The sequence below is a fragment of the Ambystoma mexicanum genome, chromosome 7p, assembly GCF_040938575.1.
Source record: "Ambystoma mexicanum isolate Mex_15411 chromosome 7p, UKY_AmexF1_1, whole genome shotgun sequence".
In the NCBI taxonomy this organism is placed as follows: Eukaryota; Metazoa; Chordata; class Amphibia; order Caudata; family Ambystomatidae; genus Ambystoma; species Ambystoma mexicanum.
Genome location: NC_090939.1, coordinates 80,113,977 through 80,138,892, shown reverse-complemented (window position 1 = coordinate 80,138,892; position 24,916 = coordinate 80,113,977). Strand labels below are relative to the sequence as shown.

Here is a 24,916-nt window from a genome sequence, read left to right as displayed (position 1 = left end):
TGTTCTATTTTCATGACCTGCCTTTTTCTCTACCTTTTACTTAATTATTGGAGTGCCATCTAAGTTACGCGCTCGCATCTGTTTTTACAAATAGTGGTGTTTTGACTTAGACTTGTCTAATAATTCTTAAGGGAGGTGTGTATACTTTTCTGATTGTGTTTGAACTTCCTTTGATTTATAGTGCCAGTGTATTTCCTTAAGTGTGTGTTAAATAAATAATTATATACTTTTGATACCAAGCTCTGGTCAGTGTTTGTTTGCTCCACTGTGTTTTTGGCCCTCTTGTGTATCCTCTGTATACTGCCCTACTCATCTTGAGCTAGCATCCAGGTTGGGACTGCCCCTAGTGGATAAGGATTGTGAGGAAGAAGGCAAGTCTGTGGACAGGTCAATGTTGATCTCAGCACAGATCAGAAAGCCAACCGTGTTTGTACATTTGGAATGTACTCCACAGCCCCACGAAGAAATCTGATTCGATGTCATTGCAGAACCCCAGTTTGGGATTATTTTAGGGCTGCCCTAGTTCGGGCTTCACAATCTGGTGGTGGACTGGACCCAAGTTCGTTGTGTTTTTCTTCTGATCATTGTTCCAAGTATTGCCATCGTGCGGACAAGAGCCATGAGACCCAGTCGAAGTCCGAGAACGGACACACAATCGGGAGCACTAATACGGTCCTGCCGGAGGCTTATCAGTACTTTAGGGATGTCTTCAGTAAAGTCGCCGCTGAAACTTTGCCGCCCCACCAGACGTTCAATTGCCGGATAGACTTAGAACCCGGCGCGGTTTTACCGTGCAGTCAGATTTACGCACTAACAGAGCCTGAAAACGAGTACCTCAAAGAATATATCGAGACTAATTTAGCCAATGGGTTTATACGCCACTCCACCTCGCCAGTTTCGTCGCCTTTATTCTTTGTCCCAAAGAAGACCGAGGACTCTGTATAGATTGCACAGCGATAAACCGCATAACTGAAGAATCGGTATTCTCTGCCCTTAATCCATACCTCATTGGACCAAGTACGCAACGCTAAGATCTATACGAAGCTCGATCTGCCAGGTGCTTACCATCTGGTGCAGGTGCATGAAGGAGACGATAAGAATACCACCTTCAGGACAAAATTCAGACCGAGTATCAGGTAATGCCATTCGGACTCTAACGCACCCGCCACCTTCCAGCACTTCTTGGACAAAGTCCTTCGGGGCTATCTGGGCATTATTGCAGTAGTCTACATAGACATATTGATCTACTCTCGAAACCTGGAGCAACACCAAGAACATGTCAAAGTGATCCTGCAACGCCTAAGGGAACACCAGTTGTATGCAAAGCTAGAGAAGTGTGAGTTCCATCAAACCACGGTGGAGTTCTTGGGATTTATCCTGTCGCCAGAGGGCGTGACCATGGACAAAAGAAATTTGCAAGAAATTACAGAATGGCCGCCGCCTGTGAAAGACATGCAAACCGTGTTGGGTTTTTCCAACTTCTACTGGCGCTTCATAGAGAGCTTTGACAAGAAAGTACAATCGATTTCTGGACTACTCAGAAAGGGAGTAGTGTTCCATTGGGATGCTGCAGCAGAAACAGGATTTCAAGCCTTGAAAACAGCCTTTGTCACAGCCCCCGTTTTACTACATCCAGATCCAACTCGCCCTTACGTTGTAGAAACCGACGCTTCCGGCTATGCCTTGGGGGCTAGTCTATCAAAGTAGGATGGGTCTGGACAGCTGCATCCGTTAGCATACTACTCTCAAACTTTGCTACCCGCAGAACGGAATTATGCGATAGCCGATCGGGAATTATTGGCCATCAAAGTGGCATTTGTTGAATGGCGCCATTATTTAATGGGAGCCTGGCATACCATCACCATATTGACAGACCATCGAAACCTGCAGTTCTTGAAATCGGCCAAAGCCTTAAGTCCAAAACAATTAAGGTGGGCTATGTATTTCGACGACTTTGATTTCATAGTAACCTATCGTCCAGGTGCTGAGAACAGGAAAGCTGACACCCTGTCGCGCTACCCAGAACCCAAGTCAGTCACGGAGGAACCAAAACCAATAGTACCACCCACAAGCATCATAGGCAGTGTCGTGATAGATATTTTCGACAACATTAGGAGGGCCATGTCAGCTCAGGAGCTGGCCCAGCTGAGTGAGCCTAAGAAGTTGCGCACCGTTAAGGATGGACTACCCTTCTATGGGACAGCACTATATCTTCCTACACCAGCAATTCGTCAAAAAGCCATCAAGTGGTGTTATGACTCACCATTCGTAGGTCATCTCGGAGTGGTGAAAACTAGTGAGTTGGTGGCTCGTCACTTCTGGTGGCCTCAAAAGAAGCAAAATATCAAATGGTACATACACGCATGTGAAAACTGCTTGAGAAACGAGTCAGACCATCAAAGACAGCAGGGAAGCTACAACCCCTGCCCACACCACCCGTTCCCTGGTGTCAGGATTCCATGGTATATTTCTAGAGTTTCAAAGGTGCACAATCTTAAAAGACACTGTTATCATACCAATCTCATAGACCTCAATTACTTACATACTTGATTTAGAAATCATCATTTAACAATAAAACCTTTGGCCGTAATTCTATTTAGAAGTGTGATGTTCCAGTTATTTTTTATTATTAATTTAAAGAATTGTACAAAAACGTCCTTAATAAGATTTCAGGAATCACTTCTTTCCCCAAGGCAAGATGGAGGGTTAGTACAGCAACAGTGATTGGAGGAAAACATTGATGAGGTAGTTTGGAATTTTGAACAGAGTTCTAAACTGCCTTTCATTTTAGTTGCCTTTGTGGCAGGTTGCAGTCTCTTTAGCTCTGAGAGTAGATTTAAGAAAAATCTATAATTTACTTATGTTAAGAAGAATTATCAGTTCCAGACTTCAGAAAAGAAAGACTTATATTCAAGGATTCTTAGAAGACCAGAAGTTACAGAAGAAGCAAGCTAAGTTATTCAAATATTGAAGAGATATTACAAAGAGTGAAATTCGCTGTCTTTTTTAAAAGAAAAAAACAATGTTCATAGACAAGAAAGAACTATTTATTTAGAAGTTATTCGTTACAATCTGCTGTTATATTCTCCAATTGCGAGTTTTTTGTTAGTTTTGATCTACGCGCGATGCTAATCTAATTACTAACTAACGCGCGGTTTGTTCTAGAACTATTATATATATATATATATATATATATATATATATAGAGTTTGAGTTGAGTTATATTTTTATCCAACTCCATATATTTTAGTCGCGAGCGCAAGCGTATCTTTTGCCTCGCTTTCGTCGTTAATATTAAGGTTAGAGAAAAGAACCTTACGTTTTTTTACGTACTACGTGTACGCGTCATCTCAAACTCCGGGAAATAGTGCTCGGAGCAGCTCGTACTTCAAGAAATTAGCGTCGGTTCCTGTGAGCTCTTAGTCAAGGAAACAAAGCATCGGCAAGTGCGCAGTTCGTTCATTTATTTTAAGGAATTGTGCGTCGGATGGATGCGCGGTTCGTTTGGCTTCGGATGGATGCGCGGTTCGTTTAATATTGCAGATACGTCGGAGGAATGCGCGGTATCTTCTGAAGGATTAAACAACATTTATTTATGCGCAATTCTAAATGATAAAGACTGTTATCAGAGAAAACATTTGAGAGAGAGAGAGTTTGGCAGCAATGACATTCTATTGATACTATTGAAAAGAAGATTGTCTGAAGTTTAGGAAATCCAAGAAAGTTCACACATAAATGAGTTTCCAAGAAATACAGAATTGTTTCAACATCATCAGAAAAGAATGCAAATCAGCACACAAGCATAGGCAACAGGTATTTTCAAAAAGAAAGTAAATAAGAGAGAGAGACAGAATTATTGATCATATATATATATATATATATATATATATATATATATATATATATATATATATATATATATATGCTATTGTTTTTTCCCTTAGATTTCACAGACACTGAAGAGAGAATAATCCAGTACCAGAGAGCATCAGACATCAGTGTTATCCAGTGAAGATCTGTCTTTGTTTTGTTCTCCAATTCCCCTTTCCCCTTGGGTTTGCCAGCTTGGTAGTTTTATCTTCTTAGAGACTATTGGGCAGGCATACTTGGGGGGTCTGGTGGGCCAGCATCATTCCTGCAGGAAGATTCGAGATTGGACCTGACACCTGGCATACCATATCCTTAGATTTAATTGTGGACCTACCCATAAATCACGGTTTCACTACCATTTAAGTGGTAGTAGCCTCATTGACTAAATTAGCCCACTTCGTACCATGTAAAGGGGTTCCAACAGCCAAGGAAGTGGTGGATGTCTCCCTCCGAAACATTGTGCGCCTTCACGGCATTCCCCAACATATCGTGGCAGACCGGGGTTCACAATTTACGTCATGCTTCTGGCAAGCATTTTGTAATGCAGTAGGCATAAAAATGAGGTTGTCCACCAGTTGCCACCCAGAAACAGACGGGCAAACAAAGAATCAACCAAACCCTAGAGCAGTAACTACGTTGTATGACGTACGATAATGAATCCACCTGGGTAGACACGATTTGGTTATCCGAGTACGCCTATAACAATGCTGTACACACTTCTTCAGCACTTAGGGTCACCACCTACAATTCCAACCGGTACCGTTCACCCCTATAGACACTGTCCCAACAGTCTTGTCACAAAGACCATTTAGAGGATGTGCCGTGTACGCTACGCGTATGCGCGCGCCACGCCCGACAGCCCCTGCTTGTGCTAATGAGCATCAGAAGAAGCAGACGGGGAACCCGGGAACTCCTGCAGGCTATTTACAGCAGGGCTATTCCCCCACCTGCGCATATACTGCAGGCCCCGCTCTCCACACCAGATAAGTCACCTCGTTATTCTTACATTAGCAGCAGGAGTAGATAGTGCATTCTTAGCATTGTGAGAAGAGCGCAGCTTTCGGAGTGACAATACCAAACGCATTGCCATATTGATCCGCACATGGTGACCGGAACATCCCTCAGCCACCAGCTGTTTGCTGGAGGTCGCCAACAGCAGATTCTGGAAGTCTAATAGCCCACATGGAACGGGAATCAACGCTGCTGCAAAACAGAACAGCAGCATGGTCTTGAGACACGAGAAGCAATTACTGGCAAAACCCTGCTCATGTTTTGATTTTGTTTCCGCTGCGCAAAACTCAGTGTCCTTTCTTTGTAGCGGAGCTCCGTATCAACGCAGACTCACAACCTTTGGGCCACCAGGTCGTGGGGGAGAGCCGCACAAACTACAAGCTTGAAGCTAAGTGCATTCAAGTTGTTGGACTGTTGAGCAAAGCATGCAAAACTGTTTAAGTGCATGAAGCAGCACCAAGGGGAAATGTATGACATGAGGCAATGTTGTATTAGGTGCTTTCCATAAGGAGACTACAGGCATCAGTGGAGGGCAATCCAGTAAATCAAGTGTCAAAGCGTATGAGTATGCATGAGCGGAGATGACAACACCTCAGAAGGAAACAGCATAGAGTGCCTACCCCACTCCCCTATCCCATCCACAACCTCAATCTACCCTCTACCCGACTACCCTAATGTAAGCCCTGGGATCGTATTTCTCCAGCCCGGAAATCTCTCCATTGGCTCCCAGTGGATGCAAGTGTAGAACCTGATAGAATGCAAAGGCCTGATTTGTTATCATTAGAGAATCATTACACTTTGTTACAGAACCATTATCCATTATTACCCCTTTAGGAATCCAGTTATCCATTCATCCTATTTAGTTATCCATCATCTGATTAGTACTGATTAGGATAACATGAAATAGTAACATTATACTATTCAGATTATTACCATGCATTTGAAGAGAGAAATAGGCCCCGTTATATGAAGGGTTTGCTTAGTTATGTTATTGCCATATATGTCGAAAGAGATGCTTTTAGAATTATGTATTATGGCATTTAAGTAGCGCCTAGGCTAAGAGAAACGTGCTAGGCACTATAGAGAATGAATGAGGATGGTATATTCGCAGAGCCATCTAGAGCCATGTAGAGACACAAGACACATGTAGAATGTATTTTGTATGCATGTATGCATTGCACTTAGAATATGCTTTGAGCATTATGTAGCGCTTGGATTTGCGAGAGAAAGAGTAAACGCTAGAAAGCATGTAGCTGGCTCCTAAAGCCATTTCTGGAAGGAGACACAGAAGCGCCATTTGGTTCTGTGCAAAATTGTTATGAATTAGTGTGAAAGAAAGGAATGTAAACAGTTTCTTGGCAGGCACAGATGAACCTTGTCCGAGTAGAGGGGGCCTGGCTTATCAGCATGGCTTGTGTGCCGCGCAGAGAGAAAAGGTGGGAGGCAGCACAATGGAGCAGGGAGATGGTTTGCTCTGTGAGAGAGAGAGAGGGAGGGAGGGATAGTGAATGACAGTGAATGGAGGAATATATTGTAAAATGGTGTCTTGCAGGCAGACAGAAAGCGGCCATGATAGAGATATGCTTTGAAATGTCACACTGACAGACCACGCAGTGTTTGACCAGAACATGGAGTGAAAGAGCATGCAAACAGACTTTCAGGCATTGTTCATATTTAGAAATGCTGACAGAGACAAAGGGACATTCTTAGCTTAGAGAAAGCTTAAAGTAACCATAGGGATTTGTATACGTCATTGCACAGTATAAGCAGAGGTGAGGAGATGGAGTTTAGATGTAGATGGAGTTCGAGTTCGATGAGAGACTGACGTCTGGCTGGCATGAGATCGAGAGATGCTGGCTCTAGATGGAGCTAGATGGCGTTTTTGGATGGAGCTTCTCCCTTTGAGATTGAGAGATCGAGGGGTGTTTGGTTGGCATTGATGCAGCCTTGGCAGACCAGCTTGGCAGAGGCTTGGCAGAGTAGCGGGAGAGGAGAGACTTGGCAAAGAGAGCTGGAGAGGGAAGAGATGAACAAAGCTCAAATGGGAAGTATGGTTCATGGCCTGATTGATTAGAACAGACACTCACAAAAAGCTTTGGGTTTGGGAAAGGGGAAATCAGACAGAGATTGTCTGAAAGAGAGAGTGAAGTATGGTGAGGATTGGAGAGGAATGCTGAATGCTGGCACTTGCCATATGTATATTGCATTAGACATTATACATCCAGCTAATCACAGGCTTGCATTAGAAGCCTGTAAGGCTTATAATTATTCACTGCATGGTAGATTTGCACCAGAAGCATAAAAGGTGCAAATTCGATATTTGCATTATATTATTGCTTGCATCATGCCTTGTTATGTATGAATACATGTATTCTACTGTTACAATTGAATCGATTTATGTGTTTTCTTTGTGTCTTATGTTATTGCATAGCATAGGAGTAAGATAGCTGTATGTTGTTAGGAGTAAATTAGAAATAACAGCGCACATAGGCCCTGAGATACGAAAGCAGGGGGGACATCTAGGAGATTGACTAAGATTGTCGAATACCGGTGCATGGTCGCCCACAAGGGGGGGGGGGGGGGGGGGGCTAGATCATGGTAGGAATTGTTTTACGGTCTCACACAAGGATTACATTCAAAACCCTCTGCATTGTCCACATGCTTTCTGGGGCCTGGGTCCACTATACCTTCAGCTATCCCTCTGCAAATACCTCCCCTCTCGAGCTCTTTGCTCCTCTGCCTCCAACTCCCTCAGGATCAGTTGCTTTTCAAAGAAACAAGCTGGGGGTAGATCTCAGTCTTCGGCTGGGGCCTCCCTCTGGAAAAGCCTCCCTGCCACTCTAAAACTTGAGTAGAACCATCTCCGGTTACGGAAGCACCTCAAGACCTTCCCTTTTGCTTCTGTCTTTGCCCATCCCCTCCCCTGCAGATTTGTTCTCCCTCGGCACCGTGCACCTGACCTACCCTCTGTCTTCCGGGCTCAGGTACCTGCTCACCATGCCACCCTCCCGCATTGCCTCCAGGCCACCCTTTCCACTTGGGTCTGTAATCTGTACCCATTCAGTCACCTCCTTTTTCTCTTCCTACACTTACCAGACATACCCTGTCTGCTGCACTAACCCCAGCACTTCCTGGCTGCACAACCATGGTTTGTTGTCTGAATTATTTATTATCTATCTTTTCATTTTTCCTTGCTCCGCACTTCCCATTTCTCCCCCATCCATGCACTTTCCCCCTCTCCATCTCCCATGCACTTGCGCATTCTCAATGTCATTGGGCCTAGTAAGATAGTTGTTTTTATTCACCATTGCCACGCTCGAAAACACTTGTGTACGAGCGCGGTACAAATAAAATATCAATATCAATTTTCTCCCATTTTTTCCTATGGAACTTGAAACCTGCTCTGGAACTTTCTAAAATGGACTCGGGGGTACTTGCCTTCCCCTGGACATTTGTCCTGGATCCACCAGGGTTCAGTGAGCTCTGAACCAAGAATTATAATTTTAGTACTTAACTTGTGATTTTTAACACATTGGTAAAGCCTTGCTCTACATTTCTCCAATGGGGAATGTATTTTTATCATTACAGCTAATCTTGGTGACACTGTAAATATTTGTCTAAAAAATGTAGGACAAACTATTTCTAAAATTCCTCATTCATTCTTGGAGGCCACTGGTTGTGGTTTGAAACTGTTTCCTACTGGCTATGGCTATGATGCATTATCAGGAGTGCATTTGTATTCATTTCAGTATTATGTCCTAAAGCACCATAATTTAACTTGAGTATTGCTGTAGGCGTTTAGGGATATTAGGAGTACCTTTCCCCACTGGTTAAAAATGTCTAGTTCCCTTTCCTGCCTACCCCTTCCTTATTAGGTTTTGACCCCTGGTTTACGTCCTACGACATATAAGGGGGGGATACTGTGCAGAAGGGATTTACCAGTTGGTTAGGCTTTGTGGTGACCTTGGTACTTACCTATGGTAGTGGGCGCGCATATAGACAGTTACATTAGGAGAGTCCTTTTTAGACACATACTGTTTTTCTAATATACTTGGTATCTTTTTATACTGTGTACTACAAATTAAGTATTTACATTTACCTGACTGATTTGTGTGACTTAAAGTAAAAATAATTCAGTATGTCAGTACAGCGTTTTATTTCTAGAGATGTGTGTGGACTAATTGTATCTCTGTGTCATTCTACTAACCCTACCTGAGAGCTATGCCTCGTCACTCTGTCCACGTTACCCAATTTAAGTAACATATACATAATATATAATAAAAACAGAGAAAACGGTATAGGCGGAGGAGTTGCCATCATTGCCAGAGATACTTTGAAGCTATACAAGGCTGATTTTGTATGCTCGGGCTGTGAGGCAATCCAATTAAAATTTACTTTTTCACCGAACGTCTTAATATCATCACCCTCTATAGACCACCTTCTCTAATCTCTGATTTTGAAAACGAAGTCACCTCTCAAGCTGCTAAACTTATCTCGACCAACACCTCCACACTGCTGGTAGGAGATATGAATAGATGGAGAGGGAACATCGAAGATAAGGAAGCAATACAGCTGGAGAAGTCCATGAAGAATCTGGGCTTCCCGGTAGTAAATAAAGAACCAACCACCCCCCAAGGGAATCAGTTAGATTGGATTTTTACTAATAACCTGAAGTGCCATAACGTGGTTACCGAACCATGTATATGGTCGGATCATCACCTAGTCACTCTGGAAATAGAACTAAACACACCTTCCACACGAATCAAAAATCCCCACATTAAAGTTTGGAGCAGAAATTTCAAAAATATAGGCCCCGAAATATTAAAACCACGCCTACAGAAGGTTGCTGAGTCCTTTCTGGAAAAGGAAGACTGCGAGAGCATGCTTAAGAAATATAATACCCATATGCAAGCTCTGGTGGAGGAATATGCCCCTCTGAAACAGAAATTGGTGAGGGAAAACAACAACCATCGTACATGGTACAGCGGAGAGCTCAATAATCTTAAACAGGAGAAACGAACTAAAGAAAGGATATGGAGGCAAAATCCCAACCAAATTAATAAAGAAAATTGGAAAAGGGCCGATCACTGTTATAGGAAGGGGATTAAGGAGGCAAAAAAAAGTTATTACAATAAAGAAATTGAAGCAGCATCCGACACTAATAGTAAAATCTTTGACATACTAAAGGGGATGGAAAAACCCAGGGTGTTGACACCACCACATACACCTACCAGAGAAGACTGTGATAAAGTGCAAGAAGCTTTTGCTAATAAGATCCAAAAGGCTAGAAACAATATTATTACAGCTAGAACCGATAATGACAGACCTGTCATCCAAGCCGCAGCTACTAATGCGGAAGCAAATGGGAGTTTTAAGTTCCTACTCATATCAGAGGAGGATTTATGTAAGGTCCTAGCCAAGATGAAACCGACATCGTGTGCAGAGAATATTCTGCCTACTAAAATTATTTTGGAGCACAAAGAACTCTTCCTACCGATTTTAACGAAGATTGTAAATGCATCTTTCAGTGAAGGGGTGGTTCCTAAGGACATCAAGGAGGTAACTATTACCCCACTAGTTAAAAAAGCAGGATTGGACCCCAAAGATCCTGGGAACTTACGGCCCATCACTAACTCAAACTTTATTTTGAAGGTGCTAGATAAAGTGGCCACAAACCAACTGCAAAAACATGTGGAAGACTTGAAGCTGTTGCACAATCAACAATCAGGTTTTAGGGCCGCCCATAGCACTGAATCTGCTATGCTGGACCTTCAGTCGCACATGTTAGGCCTGAGAGATAAAGGCAAAACAGGGGTTCTCATGCTTCTCGATCTAAGCGCGGCCTTTGATTTGGTGGATCACCAGCTCCTTCAGGAGGCACTGGCCAACATTGTTGGTTGTTCCCCCAAGGCTTTGGCTTGGCTGTCATCCTTTCTCAAAGATCGGAGCGCTAGAATACATTGGGGTGATAATTTCTCCAAGGCCGCCCTCATCCATTACGGAGTACCGCAGGGAGCTAGCCTGTCACCTCTCTTGTTTAATCTATATCTGAGAAGTCTCTGCGAACTCCTGGAACACATCGGCGTTTTCTTTACTAATTACGCTGATGATACGCAGCTCATCTTTGAACTCACTGGTGATTACACCACTGATAGTGCTAAAATCTCAGAGGTTTATAACATCATTGACCACTGGATGCAACATCACTGGATGTGTTTAAATAATACCAAAACAGAGCTGCTGATTTTCGGCACGCGACAGGCCAGATGTAAACTAGGGAATGAATACAAGTCCTTCACCATCAAGGACGCTAACATCCCGGTGTTGCCACATGTTAAAACTCTCGGGATGATGGTAGAGGCCTCAGTGGGCGCAGAGGTACAGGTAAGATACCTGCAGAAAAACAACACCTACTATCTACGACTTATGAGAGCAATAAGACCCTTCATTAATGAAGTCAATGCTGCAACTATCGCTAGGGCCATCATCCTGTCGCGACTTGACTATGGCAACGCTCTCCTGCTAGGGGCTACAAAAAGGGAGATTCAAAAGTGCCAAGTCATACAAAATGACGCAGTTCGCATAGTCAAAAACATAAATAATAGAGAACATGTGTCCACAGGGAGAAGAGCATTACACTGGCTAAGAGTGGAGGAAAGAGTCAGGTTCAAGGCTATGACTATAGTTCACAGATGCCTATATGGAGAGGCCCCTAGCTATTTCAAAAAACATTTCTCTTTCTATGCTCCTGGAAGATGTCTAAGATCAGCCGACAGGGGCACGCTGAACAGACCTGGGGCTAAATCCGTATTTTGGCAAGGCAAATCCTTCCCGGCGAAAGCAGTAGACCTCTGGAACAAGCTGCCGATGGCATTACGGCTTGAAGCTAATTATCAGAGCTTTAGGAAATCGCTTAAAACCTCATTGTTTCAATGAGCACTAGAGCTCCGCTTCCTTAAGTTTCCTACTTATCTTAATGAGGTGTTCCGTGTTTTCTGATTTTCTCGGTTTCTCGCGCCCTGATGCCCGCGGGCTACCGGCGCGTAATAAGTACGCACATAACATAACATAAGAGACGTTTGGTTTACATTTCTTGTCAGGTGTGTTAGCCTCCCATTAATGTTAGTGGTTGTAATGCCCCCAGAGTGTGGTACAAAAACTGCCTTAACAACTGTTTTGCTTAGACATCTCTCCACGAGATATTTATACCCTGCAGGCTATCATCCAACCAATCCTTAAGAAGTTGAACACGGTCTGCCCCAGGTGTAAAACCTCTGAATCAAGGGTGAGGGCTACTGTATCGTAAAACGTGGGGATTGGATTGTTGCAGGAGTTCAGCATACTCCTGCTGGGACCGGGCAACTGTGGGGAAAGCCAGATGGCGAGGTGTCCTTACATTATCTAGCTCAGTTTCTATAGCACTACACTCCCCTGACTGACAAGACTATCCCGCACTCTGTACCTCTCTATTGTGCAATGATGTTGCTTTCCTGCATTATATAAATCACCTATATACAAACTTGATGCTGCTGCACACTCAATGGAACTGCTTACACATTTCTGTAGGTCTCCTGATGTGCTTTGTATTCTTTCTTCACGTCACCCCTCTCCCATTTAGACCAATGCACGATGCATGCAGGCAACTAAAACTGTTTCAAGTACAACAGTACATAATACAAGCACCCTTACTCATTCCAAAAAATGGCGAAAAGCAGGTGTCTGTTGTATTCCCCAAGAGCCAGAGAAGGTGCAAGATTATATATTGAAGCGGCAGTGTACAGTATTGGCACTGGGAGTTTTACCTGGAACATTTACATGTAGAGGCTTATACACCTATCCAGTGTCAAGCAGTTTCTCCAATTTGGGGTCTTTGACACCTTTAAGTAATCTGGTTACAATGTGCTCAACAATAGGATTTAATCTGCGTGTGCAAGAGCCATTTAATAGCACCTGTGAGTTCAGATCCTTTTGTCTACTGAGGAACACATCTGGCAGTGCTTGAAAGAATCATACGAGTCAGGAACATGGCAGAAACCGACGTAACTTTACAACAACTAAAGGAGCAGCATTGTTTTAAGGAAAGAAAATGAGTCACATATCTGGGCATTTCACCGATTGTACTATGACCAAGTAAGATGAAGCTACCACTTAGCAATGCTGTTTTGGGAGTTGGGAGGCTTTTATAGATGCAGTGAATATTAGTAAATGAAGACTTGGACCTACCTGCATGATGAAATGCCACACCCCATGGCACTGTGCGGGCCAGTACAGAATCCAAACCTGCGGGGGCACGCTTCAGCTGGCCCATCACATCCTCAATGCCTTCCCGGTCCAGACTTACTGGTAAAGTATGAGGAGCTTTGTTTGGTTCTATACAGCATAGGGTAAACACAAAACAAGAAAATGTGTTGATATAGGTGTAATATTAGATTAAACCTAATCCACTGTGAAAATACACAAGAAGGTGACCCATGCATTAGTGCTGACACAAAGTGGACAAACTGCAGTGATCTTGGCAATAGTTTAACATCAGTGACCCTTTTAGATTTTCTAACTTTCGTATACATTATTACAGAGGCATCTTGAAATGTGTGTTGGATCTGGACAACCTTGTTACCTCATTCCTTCCCGATCTAAGCGACAAAGTCATCATTGTTGGTATAAAATACTAGAGCAATTCGATGACAATTAAGAGCATGTGGGTACCATCTTCTCTTAGTAGCACTTTATATCTGGTTATTAATTTTGGCTCAGAAGTGGAGTAGTTGCGGCACACAGTGAGGCAAAACTGATTGCACGCAGGGTGGAGAAGAGGGTATGCATTTGCGGGCTAATACATATACCAGGTGTCAATTGGCCATCTACCCGCCCTGACCACACTCCTGCCATTTAAGTGATTTGTCTTCAAATGTGGCACTCCATAAAATGGTGTACATTGTGTGTGTTTTAAGGGATGTAATGAAGAAACTCTGTTGCAAAGAGCACCGGGACCCAAACTCAGAAGTGTACAACTGATAGCCCAACACTGCTAACAATTGTGCCTCCCTTTCATTCCAATCCATCTAGTGACACCACCCTACACCTTTTTTGCTGCATTTGGCCATAAGTACCCTGATTTAACCAGACTGGAGTTTCATGAACGAAAACCAAACATACGCACTAAGACTTTACCATGCAATTTGAATCAAGCATCAAATGGGGCTAAGCATGTACATAGAGATCAGATTGTCCCACTTTCCCCACCCCACAATGTTTTTTTTATTGCAATGTGCCTTGAAATACCTACGAGATGAGCTATTTGTACATGCCCTGCAAGATATCTGGATTGCCATTATATTGAACATCTCACTTTGTTATTAATTGTATGCATGCTGCATCAGTCATATTAGTGTTTAAACAAACTAACGTAGCCTCCTTTCACTGCCTGAGGTTGCATTATAAAAAACTGTTCATTTGTGTTTTCCATCAACAGTAAATGTTTTAATTTGCTGTACATATTTCCGTTTTAGGTTTACTAAGTGCTGATCATTTTTTTTTCCGCTCATCAAAAGAATGAACTAGTTAATTACCCCTGGTAACGTTCTTTCGACTGGATGTTCCTCCCACATACTACTCATTTTATGATATCTTCGTTTCCAGCTTCCGAAAGATGTTCTCAAGGCAGAGGACGCTGTGTATTGAGACGGTCGACTATGTCCCTTGAGGGCTTCCATCTCGGTTGACGTCACCGTCGAGTACATATACCACGCGCAGCGCCAGTTGGATTAAGTTCTGTTTTTTTGCCACTCATATGCAGAATTACCGGCATTGATAAGTGCCTTTAAATTATAAGACCTTAAAAGAGTGCAAGGTCTAAAGCTCAGAGATTATACAGTGAGGTAGGTTGGGAATGCGATGAGGAAAACGTGGAAGGAACATCCAGTTGAAAGAACGTTACAAAAGGGGGAAGTAACGTCTTCTTCGAATGGATTGTGTCCTCCCACATATTTCATCTTATGATAGACTCCCAAAGCAGCGTTAGGTTCTTTTGGAGGAGGGAGTAAGACGTTGAGAGTTATTGTTTGTTCAGAATGGAGCATAGAACTGCCTTCCCAAATCTTCCTTCATTGTTAGAAGTGTTTAAACAATAATGTTTTAGGAATGTGGGGAAGGTGGACCAGTTTGCCTCGCAGATGTCCTTTATCGGAACTCCCCTCTGAAGGGCAGAGGAAGCTGCCATGCCTCTAGTGGATTGAGCCCTTAAACCTTCTGGGGGATCTTTCCCGGCTATCCTGTAGCACTCTGAAATTGCCAGTATGATACATCCGGATAGGGTCTGTTTGGTGACTGACAGACCTAGTTTATGTCAAACTTACCCAATGAAAAGTTGGTTGTGTTGTCGCAACTTTGCCATCCTTTAAATATAAAAGCTTAGAGCTCCCATTGGATCGAGTCTATGGAATCTTTCCTCTTCCTTGCTAGGATGAGGTGGTGGATAGAAGGCCGGAAGCACAATTTTCTGTGCTAAACAGTAATCCGACACAACCTTATCCTTGTAAAAAATGGTAAACTGAGGTTTACAGGATAATGCCTGCAACTCACTCACCCTGAGGGATGATGTTATTGCTACTAACAAAATGGTTGTGTAAGTTAGCAGCTTTAAAGGGCAGGAAAGGAGTGGCTCGAAAGGAGCGCACATCAAAAACTTTAAAAGCAAGTTAAGGAAGTTGGTATTTGGAACGGTGAAGGAGGAAACACATTTGTGAGTCCTTTAAGAAATTGAATTAAGGACATTTTGAAATAGGATGCCTCTTCCGAGGGGCACTTGAATATTGAAAGCGCTGCTAGATAACCCTTGATTGTTCCAATCTGGAGCCCCAGATTTGCCATATGAAGTAGAAAAGATTACACCGTAGGTGTATCGCATTGAAAAGGGTCCACATCCTTTTTCCTACACTAGCTCCAGAATTCGTTCCAACGGCAGCGGTATAAGGATTTTGTTGCTGGCCTTCCGGCCTGAAGCAAATTCTCCATTACGCCATCCGGGAGGTCCCAATCCTTGTACCTCAGCCTCTCAGAAACCATGCGTGAAGGTTGAGTGTCCTGACCTCTGGATGGAGAACCAGACCGTCCTCTCGCGAGAGAAGGTCCTCTCTTTGTGGAAGACATACTGGAGGGCAGATGGACCCGCCCAGAAGGTTCCTGACCCAATATGGGGTAATTAGGATCATGGATGTCCTGAACATTCTCAACCTCTGGATCACACGAGGAATGACGGGGACTAGAGGAAACACGTACAGGAGTGGAAACTCCCAGTTCACTAGGAATGCGTCCCCTAGAGCTCCTCTTGGAGGAAATTCCCTGGAGCAAACTAGTTCGCACTTCCAGTTGACACTGGTTGAGAACAGATCCGCCTGAGGGGTTCCCTCCCAAAGGGTAAAGATCTCTTGAAGGACTTCCTAAGCTAGTTCCCACTTGTGGGAGAGTGCTCTGACTGCTCATAGCGTCCGCTGCCGTGTTCTGCTCTCCGTCTAGGTGAACTGCCTTTAGAGAGATTCCTTCTTCAATTGCCCAGAACCAGAGCTGCATTGCCTCCTTGCACAGGGGTAATGACCCTACGACTCCTCTCTTGTTGAGGTAGTACATGGTCACTGTGTTGTTTGTCATTATCAGGACATTCTTTCCCCGTACAGAGGGCAGAAAGGCCTTCAGCGCTAGTCTGATTGCCCTCAGCTATAAAAGGTTGATGTGTAGTTTGGACTCCGATAGAGACCGCGGATTGTCAGATCGTTGGTGTGGGCTCCCCACCACGTGAGTGAGGCATCCGTCACTACTGTTATCTCAGCCACGGTTGCCAAAAAGGTTCTCCTTTCAGAATGTTGTCCTTGCAGGCCCTCCGCAGAAGGTCCTGTGAGACTTTGCTCGGAATCTGAAGGAGGTCTGACATCCTACCTGAGAATTGGGACCAGTGTGTTCTGAGCGCCCATTGAAGGGAATTCTCATTCTCAGGCGAGCCTCTGGAGCCGGAAAAATGCAGGATGCCATGAGGCCGAGCAACCTCAAAAAGTCGAAGGCTGGAAGACTTTGGGCACTCTAAAACTTGGTGACCATCTGCAAAATGTCTTGAGCCCTCAAATCGGGTGACAAGGCTTTTCCCAAGGATGCATTCCGGACTCCTCCAATAAACTGGAGTCTCTGAGATGGTATCATGTTGAGACGTATTGTAATTGAGGGAGAGGCCCAGTCTGTGTAGGGAGTGGCAGGTGATACGGAGATGTTCTTGGGCCTGTTAGGGTGAACGTGCCCTGATCAGCCAATCGTCCAGGTAGGGGTAGACATGAATCCCCCTCTCCTGAGACTTGCTGCCACCACTGCTATTAACTTGGTGAAAACCTTCAGGTGGAGGTCAGCCCGAATGGCAGAACACAAAACTGATGAGAACCGCCAATGGTGAACCTCAGGTACTTCCGGTGCTTGTGATGCATTGGCACATGAAAGTGTTTATCTTGAAGGTCCACCAATACCATCCAATCCTGGACCTGGAGGGCCTGAAGGATCTGAGAAAGTGTGACCATCTTTAACTATTCCTTCCTGAGGAACCTGCTCAAGTATCCCAAGTCCAAGTTAGGTGTCAGTCCTCCGTCCTTCTTTGGGATTAGGAAATAGGAAGAATACCATTCTCTGTCCCTCTCCATCAGTTACTGGCTCTATAGCACCTTTCTCTAGCATGGTCAAAATTTCCTTCAACAGGAATTGATCTGGAACATTTAGGGAATGGTTTCCCGGTGGATGATCCCAAGGTCTTTGTAAAAATGGGAGACAGTAACCCAGGGATACTGTTTCCAGTGCCCATGTATCCGAAGTAATACCTCCCCATCCTTTCAGATGCTGTGATAGTCTGCCTCCCACCGGGGTGTCATGAGATAAGACCAAGAAAGGCTTTGAGGCGGCTGAACCAGCAGCTGATGGTAAAGACGCTGCTGCTTGGGCAGGCTTTGCACCTCTCCCTTGTCCACCAAAAGGGAATCTTCTCTGTCCTGTAAGGAAGGCATGGTATCAACCAGTGAAGACAGGTACAAGTGATCACACTTCAAGGGTGTTTATTAAACTTCAATGGGTTGGTAAACACCTATGTAAACCTAAATCTAAGGATGGGAGCAAGCTACGACCATCAAATAATAATTACAAAGTCCTACTTGAGTCTGTTAAAATAAAAGGGCCTATACTAAAACCTATTGCCAATACTTACTTTTTTTGTAGTGCTTTGTATATCAACTTAATTTAATGTCAACCATAAAGTCATCTTTTACCTTGCTAAATCAGCTATATGATTTTTTCCTCCCCCCCCTTTCCCATTAGGCCAACATTCTTCCTTCCTAAGTAAAATTAATACAAATATAATACCTATTTATACATTAGACAATTAGACAAGAACACAGAACAAACATTTAGACACAAAAAAAGGGAATTACCATCTCTCCATTTCTAGATTGCTTGAAAGTACACAATACTCAATCCAACGCTCAACAACGATAACCATATAAATCATTAAAGGGCGCCCAAAGAGCCAAATATTCCCCCTCTCTACCCTGCCACTGAAACATAACTTGCTCAAAGTTAGACAATACCAATGTATCATTTATCATCATTTATATCATTTATCCAACTCTCAACTTGCAGCTTTTTCCTGGTTTTCCACACTTACAAAATCTGCTTCGCGCCATCACAAGTACTTTGTCGATCCAATTCCCAAACAACCAAGCAGTTTTACATCGCCCACTATCCCATAACACCAAAGCCTGCAACGCCATTCTTGGAAAACTGATTGATAATATCACGTCCAATCTAAACAGCAAAATATCCGCATTCAGGAGCAATACCATAACATATGAACAAGTGTCCCTTTTTCTTTTCCACATCCCCAACATACGTCACCACCCAACAACCCCAATTTGCACATACGTTCTGGTGTCCAATAGAGCCGCCCTCAAATTTTCTGATGTATAAGTTTTAACTTGAGGTCTAACTTAATCTTATAGCCCACCTGCCACGTAAGTCTACACTCCCCTTCTGCAATTGTACGCCCCAATTCTCCTTCCCGTTTTTTCCCACTAATTTCTTCCATGAATCAACAGCAAAACTGCTCATTGGCAGGAGGTTCAGAAATGTGGAAGCCATACGTACGTGGCGATGTGTAACAGATAGCATAACCTGCTGGTTCTTTCTCTACTGGTATTGACAACATATTGAATCTCTGATTCAAAAGAGACTCGTTCCCTGAACCTATTAATTTCCCCATCTGTTATCCAAACGAAAAGTCTGCTGTAGTACCTCGAATGATAGAATTTGCCCACCACGCATTATATACCCTATCTTTAAAATACCTTTCGAAATCCAAATTCACCAATTTAAAGTTCTGTTTGCGATCCGTAGACCAGGATTGTGCCAAATAGATGCCTTGTAGTTCAGATATAAATTCACATTAAAGTTAATTAACCACCCTATCATCATTTCCTTAGTCACTGTGATGGATGGCAATTTAACAGCCCCCCTTTGGTCATTTTTCCATTGAAAAAATAGTATCCAATTGAAATTGAGAAAGCCTATCCCGCTCTACTGTCATCCAAGCCGGTTCACATTCTGCTTCTGGTGTCGCATAAAGGGCTACCTTTTTTATAAACCCTCTATAATAGTTTTCTAAATCCGGATATCCAAATCTTAGTACTACTTAAAATAAATCTCGGAATGTTTGGAGCTTTCTTTTCACCGCCAATCCTTACTTCTAAATACAAAATGGTGTGGGATAAGTATGTACGCAAAAGAAAAGTGTTCAAGAAATAATATGTCAGGATAGTTGAGCAGTTAGCTTCCCCTCCCTCACATTTTCAGCATGGGACAAGGCGACAGTCACGTTTTGCACACACTATAGCTTCTAGGCCACAAGGTAACCGTTCAACACATTAGCATCAGGGCCTTCTGCCAAAGTCTCTCTCGCAATGACAGTCTCTCAATGCAGAGGGCCTGATGCAGCAAACAAAACACAAAAGTTCCTTTCCTTTGTCAAGGTTTCACTTTCACAAGTTCAAGATTGGCCTCCCTCCTATGGGTTTGAACCAAGTATCCCCCTCGTCTGGGCTCAGATTGCCCTTTCAATACCAGAATCGAAGACTTTAAAATGTGCGATGGCTTTTACTTAATCCATCGCAGAACGACTTCAATTCACTTCACACAATTTACACCTCACATTGTTGAAAAGCATTTTTTAAAATTATTATATGAATTTTTTATAGTTTGTTACAAACTTAAAATATTATACATTCATACTTTCCTTATATTGCTTTGGTTACAATTCATTCATGATAGCTAAAAGGCATACAATTTACGACTTCTTGTGCATAACAATATAAAACTCAACATGTTATTAATGTTGTTCCTAAACACTTGTAGGATAATTATATGACCGTTTTTTGAGCCAGACAAACGGCAACCTCCTCACTCCTTTTCTGTCAGATTACTTTCTAATTTTTCTAAGAAGAAGGTTAGTGCAAAGGTAATGTTTTTATCGGTCCCCTCCACCATCAAGTTCCACCAATCATCTCCACTCAGATGTGGTCTTTTTGTGATTTCGTTCCCTAGATGTGTGGTTATAATATCTGTTTATTTCTTACAGTATAACACCAGATGTTTCTTTTTCCGACCCTACAAAAATCAAATGGGTTCTTGTCATTACTTCTAATATTCATCACCATTTTGGTTTGGAACAAGTTCAGACGAAACCTCATGAAGATTTTCCTTTTTTTTGCAGCACGAAAAGGTTTCTAAATACTTAGGAAGCGTGTTCACAGGGATCTTGCTTGAGGAGCAACCTGCACATACACCTATGTTGTGCCTCTGCTCCAAGTTTACACACCAATCCTGGTGCCACATTTTTTTCTCAACTGCATTCTGATTTTGGATTAGCGTTTCTTCATTGACTTGCAGTTGTTTTAAAGAGAGTTGCGCAGTTTTGCTTCAACTTACTCAAGATTGATTCATCTGAGGTATTTGCAGCTGTTTACAGGATTTGATATTGCAGTAGATCATCTGCCACAAGTACTTCCTATACACTGCAAGCATAATCCACATCACCCTTGCATTGATCGAGGTTAAACCCAGCTCATACCTAATACATGAACCCCTCTTGCTAGATGTAGAATTTTGCTCCAATATGTATTTTCACCCCATGACCATTGAAGCCGGACATCTAAACATCGCCTCTCGACCGAATATCAATACTGGAATAACCTTTGACTTCTAAAATTCAATTGTCGGCTTCAAGGTAAAGCACCCATGCTTTTTATTTATTACAGATCCCTGAGCTGTCAAGGATTTACATTTCCGGCAGAATTTCTGCACCATTGGGTCGTCATTGATGCGTGAATTTATGATCACTCCCAAATATTGGGTCTCCATTTTAAGTTTTATTGGTTCTTTACAAACTGACCACTTACATTATTTCAAACCTCTGTGTCGAACCTGTTAAATTTTGCAGCACTAGTATCTCCGCTTTAGCTGGATTAATCACTAGACCATTTGTTTCTGTATATTGTTTTAATGCCAACAGTTTCCTCTGTAAGCCTATCTGAGTAACATCTATTAATATGATGTCATCAGCATACAAGATGTAACTCAATCTATTCCCATTTATCTTTGTGGCAAAAGCTCTTGTTGCGTCTAACGAACTCCCCACATCCACAATAACTATGCTGAACAGGATTGCCCCAAGTGGGCAACCCTGTTTCACTCCTCTGGATGTTATAATTGCCAGTGAGAGAGCCCCCTGTTGATCCAATCTGACTTTTATGGCCGTGTTTTAGTAAAGCTCTTTAATTGCAGCAAGCAAACTTGTTGGGCATCCCAAGTTATCCATTTTAATCCACAAAAGCTTGTGGTCAATACTGTCGAAGGCGTGGGCCAAATCTATGAAGGCTAAATAGATTTTAGTTCTTTTACTTATAGCCTTCATTTTCAGCAAGCTGATTAAAAATAAATTCAACCCACAACCGACGCCCATGACAAAACTAGTTTGTCGAATGTCAGCAACCGCTGGGCGTTTTATCCACTTGGTTAGTCTTAATAGCAACCGAGTTGCAAAGATTTTTCCCACAACGTCCAAAAGTGCTGTCGGCCTATCATTTTTAGGATCCGTTCTTGTTCCTTTTTTAAATATAGTAACGATTATTGCACTTTTCCATGAGACCGGTATCCTTTTTTCTGCAATTATGTTCTCAAATAGGTTATTACAGAATTCAGCCCACTCCTCTGGATGCTGTTTCAATATTTGATTTTAAGGCTATCGGGCCCTGGGGCCCTCAAAGAGCGCAGTCTTTGAATATTTTCAAGGATGTCGTTCTTAGTGATGGTAATATCCCATAGGAAGGATAAATTTTGTTGTTGGTATTCAGTCTCAGTACTTTTCGTGAAGAGCTATGTCTAATGGATTATCCATTGCGCTACTGTCATCATATTATTTTGGATCGCTTCTTGTGGCATTTCAAGGTTATTAAGGACTTCCCAAAACATTCTTGAATTTTTCAAAGACCGTGTCTTCAGCATTTTTTCCGCATCATTTTGCACCAAGACACTTTTATGGGAATGCAACCAGTTTTTATATCTTGCTTTAGCTCTATTTGTCTGTATCTTGTATTCACACACAGGATTTTTCTGCAGGCATCTAATGATTTTTCGTAATTCTCGTTTTTTGCCAACAATGTTATAAACGTGATTCCTACCTGGCATTGTGTAAATGCCATGTTTACATTTCTGTTTCTGCTATAACATTTTGCTCTTCCAACCAAATTTTCCGATGCATAGAAGTAGTCCACAATTGATTTAGATTTGTCACTTCGCCAGGTGGGATTAGGAGGGATGTCACCCCTGAGACTCCCATTCAGTAGTGACATTCCTCTCACTTCCATCTCTTCTTCCCACGCAACTCTTATTCGATCTTTTAATTTATACGGCTTTGCACATGTTTGTTCCATGGCGTTTTGCAGCATTATGCATTCCATGTTTAAGTCTCCACAAAGTATGATGTTCGCCTTCTTTTCATTAATCAGTATAAAATCTATCAATTTCCCAATTAAGTCCAAGAATTCCCACTCATTTGTTGATTTGTACTGCCAATACAAGTTAATAACATGCAATTTAACATTTTCTTCTAGCTTTTTTCTCTGGATTTTGATCGTCACATGTTGTACATAAGGAGTTGGGTTTACTGTGTTTGTAATCGGTAAACCATGTTTTACTTTAACCATAGTTAACAAGCCAGCCATCGGGCGACCTTTAGCCTGCTTGATAGCTGGATTCTAAGCAATTTCAAAACCTTCAACAGATGGGGGGAGTGACGGGGGGAGGCAAGAAGCCAGGTTTCCTGTAGGCAAATGTTTAATGCTTCCATACACCCGAGGCTATTAAATAGATGAACAAAGCCTCTTGTGTTCCAAGAACCCATCTGTAAACAGTCTTTTGCGTTACTATTTTGGCATTATCTATTGCCTAGTGGGTTTAGATTGCTTGCTATCCAGCTCCAGTTTCTTTGGTCATTTTCATCAGTTACTCCGTTTCCAACCCTTCTTGGCATCTCACCAGATTTCTCTTTGCACCCAAACATGATTTTTATCGGTCTTTGCGCTTTCTGTCATCAGATCTTCACGACAGCCATAGTCCCCACCTTCCTCATCACATTTAGCCACTAGTCTATGCTTTTCTGCTTTCGTTTCCTTTTGTCAATATACCGTACAAAGACCTATCGACTGAGTTTATTCACAGTGCCGGACCATTCTGTCAACGGTATCGTATCTTTTCTTCTAATGTTCAAATATTCACCAGCAATTTAGCTTCACTCGCGTGTTTCTTGGCACATGTTTAACAATTTTCCTTCCAGTGCTCACTTTACAACGTTGCTACTTGCAACCTTGACTTCAACACAGACCAGTCTCCCCAACTCAACAACTGTGTTGTTCTCGTCGTTTCTTTGTTCTTGGAGCCAAGGACGATACCACGGGGTCTGCTGCTCCTCCCCTCCTTGATCAGATACGCGGGAGGACCCTCGCTACCTGACACACAATGCAGGATTCTTAAGTCTAGTTTCCTCGTCTTTTACGTTTTCTGCCTTGAAGGTTTGAGTGTAACGGCTTCCTGTCAACAAGGTCAAGGTGTTGCCCCTCTCACGAACCTCTTGTTCCTGGCCGTCTTTCACCCCTTGTACAACCGCCAACTTGAAACTGCTGTACTTTTGTGTGTTTTGCCACACTCAGAGTGTGCTCTCGTGCTCCGCCTTTTAATGAAAGTGTAATGAAGGTCAGATGTGATCGTCGATAATCGCCTGGCCATAGTGTTGGGACAGGTCATGTACACGGCTCGGGTGCAAGTCTGTTTTCTCCCCGAGTGGGCTGTCTGCGAGATAGTGTTCATACAGGAAATAGGGGTGTTGAGTTTCTAAATGGCCCATCGGGTAAGATGGAATAAAGGTGTTACAGGTTAGAGAGGGATACTGCGTCTCACCATCCGGTGTCCCACTCCCAGAGAACCCTTCACCCAGGAGATCCTCCGGCCCTGGTCCACCCCCAGGGTATGAATCCAAAGGCGATGGCCATGCCCTGGCCACCTGAGAGAGAGATCCGTGGATGAGACACCTTCGAGTTTCTCACAGTCCTCTTTGACCAGCCTGTCCTCTCGCTCTTCTAACTGAGTAGTAGCAAAATGACCTACCCCTCCAAGATGATCCGCTGGGGTGAAAAGGCTGTGGCTGCCTGACTGCAGCACTTAAGGACTTGGCTGCCGCCTTTGAGGTCTGCAGCCTTTCAAGGCTTTCGTCAGCCTTATTTCCAAATAAATGGGAGCCGTCAAAGGGCATGTTAAGGAGTCTGGATTGTACATCGGGTGCAAATCCTGACTTCCTCAACCACGCAAATCAGCATATGACGGTGCTTGCCACATGGCCCCGCTGATGCAGTCAGCAGGGTCCAAACCCGATTGCAGAGACACACAAATGGCCTCCTTGCCATCCCTTATT

At 43.1% G+C, this 24,916-nt stretch overlaps 1 protein-coding gene across 1 annotated transcript in view; it reads right to left on the bottom strand.

Moving 5' to 3' along the window:
- Positions 1 to 24,916, bottom strand: part of POLQ (DNA polymerase theta) — a 1,553,125-nt gene that overhangs the window by 1,200,356 nt on the left and 327,853 nt on the right. The window contains exon 9 of the mRNA XM_069635828.1: positions 13,105 to 13,251. Within this exon, the coding sequence (XP_069491929.1) occupies positions 13,105 to 13,251 (147 nt within the window). The remainder of the gene's footprint in view (positions 1 to 13,104; positions 13,252 to 24,916) is intronic.